This window comes from Miscanthus floridulus, chromosome 15 (genome assembly GCF_019320115.1).
Source record: "Miscanthus floridulus cultivar M001 chromosome 15, ASM1932011v1, whole genome shotgun sequence".
Taxonomy (NCBI): Eukaryota; Viridiplantae; Streptophyta; class Magnoliopsida; order Poales; family Poaceae; genus Miscanthus; species Miscanthus floridulus.
In genome coordinates, this window is record NC_089594.1 from 4,311,699 (window position 1) to 4,318,263 (window position 6,565).

The window sequence follows — 6,565 nt, forward strand, 5'->3', positions numbered from 1 at the left end:
GCTAATCGAAATTGTTGATTTCTGTAACCTGTAGGTTTATCAAGGAAAACATACTGATGCCTTGAAGGAAAGGAGCGAGCCATTGATGCTGTGCATCTTGTGCCTAGCATCAGGTATAGAGGACTCCACCATGCACACCAGGGAAACCCATTGGTTCCTACTGAGAGAGTCACCCACGAACACCAAGCTCTTGTTCCTCAGCTTTTCAAGTAGCCTGATGGCATCAAATCTGTTCAAACCCAAATCCAGGTGATGTGTCATAAATACCATGCATCATATCCTTTTTTTTCAAAACTTTGGACGCACTCTTTAATTTGGTCAACGACTGGATTTTATGCTTGATTTGATCCCCTTTCTAGCTTTCCAGGGTTACCAAATGTAATTAATCATAAAATAAGAAGAGATGTAGTTTTCCTCGTCGTCTTTGGTATTTCACTGCCAATTAGTATCCTTATGTGATGGCCAGCTAAACTATGTTCATGGCAGTTGGTTTCTGGTTGGCCACCCAGCTATCCACCGCAATTAGATAAAACTTCCAATCTTAACTAGCACAGATTTTTTTTTGAAAGAAATAACCATTACAGATTTTTTCCCTCTGCAATACTATCCTTTGTTTTCTGTTCCAGTTATAGAGCATCTGAATGTTTCTCTGCTTCAACAAAAAAAAAAGTTACTATTTAAAAATCCTGAAACTGACACAGCTTCTCTAGTTCTGCAACTTTATATTTGGTGGAACTTTTGGATTCAGAAGAACAAAATTGAGCTACAAATACTCCAACTCTACTAGGAAAGTTTATGATTATCATACCTTGGAAGGTCGCATCCATGAGGCTGCCATCTCCACTGCTGGTACATGACATCCTTCCTGCCATATTTGTCACAAGCAACCTCGGGGAACATGAAGGTGCACTTGAGTCCAGAGTACAATGGCCGGGACACGTTGTCGTAGACCCACCGTCCTGTGGACCAATTGCACTCCTCCCTGCCGGCGTCTGGGACTGGGAGCTTTCCTCTCAGTTGTTCATGGTGCTAAGCTGCCATCTTGGCCTGCATTTCTTGGTGTTCATGCTTGACCCCGATTGCCACATGTACTTCCTGGCCTTTGTAGAACAAGATGATGAAGCTGACAATGACAGAGAAGGCGATTAGGGTGTTGATGACGCCTCTCCTCAGAGAATTGAGATTCGTCATCTCTGTGTGTGTAGGGTGGTGGTGGGGAGATTGGGCTATGCTTCTTCTTCAGAAAACCATGGTGCAGTGCATGGCTCCCTCTTTTATTGTGCACCTCCTTATATATTAACAATGGGAGCACCACTTTTGCACATGGGTAAGTGCTCAGATTTGTTTGTAATCAAGCAATGAGCTGAACACTAACCCTGGGAGGCAATTTCTGATTGTTTAGTATGTAAAGGTGCAGAAACCTATACCATCACGTGACATTTTTCTAATTAATTTAGTGTGAAATCCAATATTCGTTAATGGTTTAGTTCAGAGGAATGCATCTTTTTTAACATGATGATGGATAAAGTGTGAAGTTTAGTGGGAGATCATATACAAATCACCATATTCTAGCATGCATCAAACTGGTTTGGTTGTGAATCTTAGATGATGCCCTCTTAGGTGCTAAATAGTTGTCCTGTTACAGCATATGGCTAGATCATTGACTCCAAAGACCAAATACAGGGTTTGATGGTGCTGCTTGCTGTGCTTGATTTTGCTATATATAATATCCTGTCAAAACCATTGGGGGTCTATTTCTCATGGAGGTGCAGTGCATGGTCTGGCTTGGTTGCAGAGTTCCACTTGTATTAATTTGTTGGCAACATTTTATCATTTTTTTTTTGTTTCTTTTCTGGCAGGCAAATTAACTCTGTGAAGAATAGATGACGAGGGAACCTTAAGATGAGTGGATACGCACACAGTAGCAAACAGCAGTGGCTAACTTGGATGGATTATTGGTACCTCATAACAGTTAACCTAATGCTTGCTGCTCCACATGGCTCCCTACTTCCTGGAAGTCCAAGGAGAGTCAGTCCAACGGCTATGGAGATTTACAATACTGCAGGTATGTTCTTGTCACCTTGTCTGAGATATATATAGAGCCATGTGCAAGAGAATAATCAAGTGCGCTTCAGGAAGCTGCAAAGGCAAGTAGTGGTTGTACACTTTCTGGTAACGAAGAATGAACTCTGATGATGCCAAATATAATATGCATTGAATACATCTATCGCCCTGGACTGTAGTGTACTTCATTTTAGATTTGTATGGCACTTGTTCCCCATATTCTCCGTGTATATTGCCATTGCTAACTAAAGAGTGATCTCTCTCATGAATATACATTTGCAATTCTCCTCTGAGAAAAAGAAACGGCTGGCATTCGCAAATAATCACAATTCGAGTGAGCACATGCACACTACACACAATCTAATGTTCCTGGAATCTCTTCTATTAATCATTAAAAGTAACTATAAAAAACTGTTAATACTAACTTGCACCCACCTAGCCCAAATTTGACTGAATTTTACATATAGGTTCTTCACTTCATTTAATTACAAGTGCTTATACAGAACCTTAAGTATCAACATGTGGGCAACCGCGCAAGGCAGTTGTTATCATAGAACTAATAGTGTTGCAGGTACATCAGTCACCACAGTGCAACCACGCCTTTGTCAAATCTGTTCACCACCGAGCATCTTCGTCAGAACCTTTTACCCATGTGACGAAAGTATGGCCTTGGAACTTCCATGCGGTTGTTGTAATATCTGAAGGCATAATGCGATCTATACATCCAACACTTTTGCATATTGACCGATCAAATTTGCTGCATTCATCTCCTTCCTTGCTTTAGTCTGCAAAATGACAATATTAATACGGCCCATAGTAGCTAGAATGCAAGGATTTTGTAGTCAACAGTGTAACTCCAGTGGGAGTAATGTGAGATTTGTGTGGTCAAAGGTTAGAGTAGTGTTGTTTCCAAAGAAAATTCATTTAGTTTGTAAATTGATTGGTTATTAAAAGAATAAGGATTTACATTAGTTAAGAGTATCACAGACCAGTTTAAAAGACTATGCAATAGATGATAAAATTTGAACCTTTATGGTTGTATTTCTCAAGGCTTTGTCCATCTCCTCGAACACATCCTTTATGGTGGGGCGCCCTACACTTGAGCTCGCAACACAAAGGACTGCGATTTTGAGTATTAACACGAAATCTTCTATGGTAACATCATCCCTAACACGTGGATCCATGAATTCCTCCAGTGGCTTTTTCCCACTCACTACATCCTTGGCCTTCAGATAAAAAATGAAAACTTAATATTGTCAAATATTTAATGGAAATAGGAATTGTGTTGATAATACCATAAATGAACAAAACCGGGCCTTGCTCAGTAAACATGAAAAATAAAAGAGAAAAATAGCTGCTGCTTCTGAAGTTGTAGAATCATTTCCACATACTAGGCGTATATATCATCTGAGAAATAAAAGATCATATATGTTTACCTTCTTCGTAAGTGAATCACGCGCAACAATGTCAAGTTCTATGACCTTCCTTCCTGACAGAAGTTGCAGAGCGACAACACCAAAACTGTATATGTCACTGGCACAAGTGAGCTTGGAGTGTGTGATGTACTCGGGGTCCATGTACCCAATGGTTCCCCTCACATCTGTGAACACCTTGGTCTCCTCCATTTCTAGCATTTTTGCCAACCCAAAATCAGCCAGCTTTGGCACCTTGTTCTCTGTCAGCAAGATGTTTGTGAGCTGCAACAGTTCCAATAGCAATAGCACGTTATGGTTCAGAAGCAACCTCAGGTTGTTACGCCTGCAAATTTTAACCAGCATTATTTCACCTTGATGTCTCTATGGACAATGCATCCATCAGGGTGTGTGTGAAGAAACCTCAGGACTGATGCACAATCCCTCAGGATCTTCACTCTTGTTTCCCATGGTAGCACAGAGTCAGTTCCTGCATGCCAATCATCATGAACAGAACATGTTGTATCAGTTAGTTTCAGAATGAACCGATCGAGAAGCGCTATACTAGATGATAACCTAATATATATATTTCCCTTACTTAGTAGGTTCTGGGCAAGGTTTCCATTGGCACAGTACTCATACACCAGGTACTGATCTCCCTCCTCATCACAGTAGCCGAAGAGGCACACCAGGTTGGGGTGCCTCACCTTGGACAGCTGCTCCACCTCCCTCATGAAGGACCCCGACATCGCCGTCTTGTGAATGTGCTTGATTGCAACAAGCTGCCCACTGGGTAGCACCCCCTGGTAAACCTGCCCTGCGCTACCGGAGCCGAGGTAGATCCTGCTGCTCGCATAGTTGATCGCTCTCTCGATCTCCTCCTTGGCGAATTTGTACAAGCCTGACCACTTGCTGTTCACCTCCCCTTTATGTACCCTGTAGTTGCCTTGTGATGATTTTAGTGATGATTCTGTAGTGGTTTCGTTTGCTTTCTTCTTGTTCCTCAGGTATTTGGTGATCGCGATGGCGATGCCGACTACTAGGAACGCAAAAACTATCAGGACTGCAAATGTGCTACCTGAAATATAATTTGTGAACACGTAATGTAGAGTTAAGACTTTTTAGTGTTGATGAATAATGTTGATGAGGTGCGCAGCGTGGATGCATAAAACAAGGGCTTGGATCGACTTACGTCTGACCTTGATGTATTCACCATCTGCAAGGTTAAGAGAGATTTCATTACATTCGAACTCAGTGTGCAAGTTTGGGACAGTTGATCACAACTACAAAGCATCATTTATTTGATGCATGAAAGAGTATTCAAGAGTATTCGATAATTAAGTGAACCGTAGCGAACCTGCCACAAAATCACAATCAGCCTTGCAGCCATGTACAGCCATCACCAAAACCAGAATCAGCCGAAGCAACCCTCTCTCCATGCTTCTCTTTGAAGCTGCCAAATCGATCGAGCTAGAGAGGTCCAAAGAACTCTCTGCCATAGTGCCATGGCCCCTATAGCCAACCTTTTATTTGCCCCTCTTCCTTACCAATCTTCTTCGCTGGATATTCTCCTCAGTAGCATCTGGCACATCACTATTTTTAATGGTGTCTTGTGTGTATCGCTCTTGGCGTTTTTGTATTATATTTGATTGATAATGTGTCGGAGAGGTCGAAGAGGAATCATGCTAGTATAACAGCTATATGTCTCTTTTGGTCACATTGTTTTCATCACTTGTTTCGTCTGTTGTAAGAGGTGAAGATGGACTAACTTTTATGGTTTGTAACAATGGGGCTTCACGTCAGTCGTCAGTGAACAATGATAGTGTATTGATTAAACACCGCATGAAAAAAAATTAACCAGATGAAAAATAACATTATAACACTAAACCCTTTGTAATATTTGGCAGTCGGTAACACCCAGGGTTTACAATTTCGGCGAAATATCGCCGAAATTTCCGAAATATCGCCATTTTCGCTGAGGTCCGAAATTTTTTTTTTGTATCGGTCAAAATTTTTCGGTTAAATTCATCTTTCACTCTAAAATTACACCAAACCACACTAAAATGACCCTCTATATCATCTAGTCTTATCAAAGCCCTAAATTTCTTTAAATTTATTTAATTTTCTCACTCACACATTGGACGGCACTAGTATATGCAACTCGCTCACCGTCAGCACACTGTATTACCATGGCTCTACTTCTGTGATATATTATGTTATTTCGTCGATGTTATATAAATTTATGATGGATGATGGATTATAGAGTTTTTCTAGTGAAATGATGCCAAATTTGTTTAAAACTCAATTTAAATTTATTTAAATTTGAACCAAAATTTCCGAAATTTCGTATTTATCGCTGGGACCGAAATTTTTTTCTTACCGGTATTGTAAACCGTGGTAACACCTATATTCTATAGGTCCACAACTCACATATAATAGAAGCTTTTCAGCAGCATAGAGAACACAGTGATTGACTTCTCCAAGTGGTGCATATAACAGTCTTTCTGTGTTATTTTCTACTACCTCTTTCATGTAGTTTGCTGAAATAATTCCACATAGAAACTGCTTGCTGCCTGCATACCTTGGTCAAGGTCACGCAGCCCCATCCCCAGCCTGTAAACACTCCGTAGTACTTAACCTATTTTTCATAGTGCCATGCCACGAAGTCCTAGCAAGCATGCTATGAAACGGTCTAACTCTGCCAACATTCAGGGAAGCAAAAAAAAAAATCAAATTAACCTGACCAAACACATAGAGGCAAGAAGTAATTAACTTAACATTATCACATATGTAATTTTACCTTGCAAACCATAAAATCAATAAAACTGAAGTATTGCAATTATTTGTCCCTGCAAAAGTTGCATTTGGATAGGAAAAGCATACCATGCAAACCATAAAATCAATAAAACTGAAGTATTGCAATTATTTGTCCCCGCAAAAGTTGCATTTGGATAGGAAAAGCATTTGCAGATGCATTGTAATTAAAAAAAAAAGAAATACTAACTGTTGGATATTCCAACACTAACTTCTTATGTTGCTCTTTGCATGTCCCTCTCCAAGAGTCCAAGGGAAAGAGCCTTGCAAATTCA

The 6,565-nt window shown here is 40.4% G+C and overlaps 1 protein-coding gene across 1 annotated transcript; it reads right to left on the bottom strand.

Moving 5' to 3' along the window:
* Positions 1-2,693: 2,693 nt before the first annotated feature.
* Positions 2,694-4,975, bottom strand: LOC136506533 (probable serine/threonine-protein kinase PBL28). Its single transcript, XM_066501452.1, has 7 exons — positions 4,834-4,975; positions 4,669-4,692; positions 4,075-4,554; positions 3,851-3,966; positions 3,501-3,761; positions 3,093-3,290; positions 2,694-2,849 (listed from the first exon to the last, which is right to left on the bottom strand). Exons 1-7 carry the CDS (start codon positions 4,973-4,975, stop codon positions 2,781-2,783), a joined length of 1,290 nt encoding a protein of 429 aa, XP_066357549.1. The 3' UTR covers positions 2,694-2,780.
* Positions 4,976-6,565: the final 1,590 nt, after the last annotated feature.

Bases quoted from the DNA above. Each gene is read 5' to 3' on its own strand.
- LOC136506533 (XM_066501452.1), bottom strand. From the start codon at position 4,975: ATGGCAGAGAGTTCTTTGGACCTCTCTAGCTCGATCGATTTGGCAGCT. The intron at 3,967-4,074 runs GTAAGGGAAATA...ATTGGCATGCAG, and splicing joins CCTTGCCCAGAACCTACTAA to GAACTGACTCTGTGCTACCA. The intron at 2,850-3,092 runs GTTCAAATTTTA...GTCATTTTGCAG, and splicing joins TGAGAAATACAACCATAAAG to ACTAAAGCAAGGAAGGAGAT.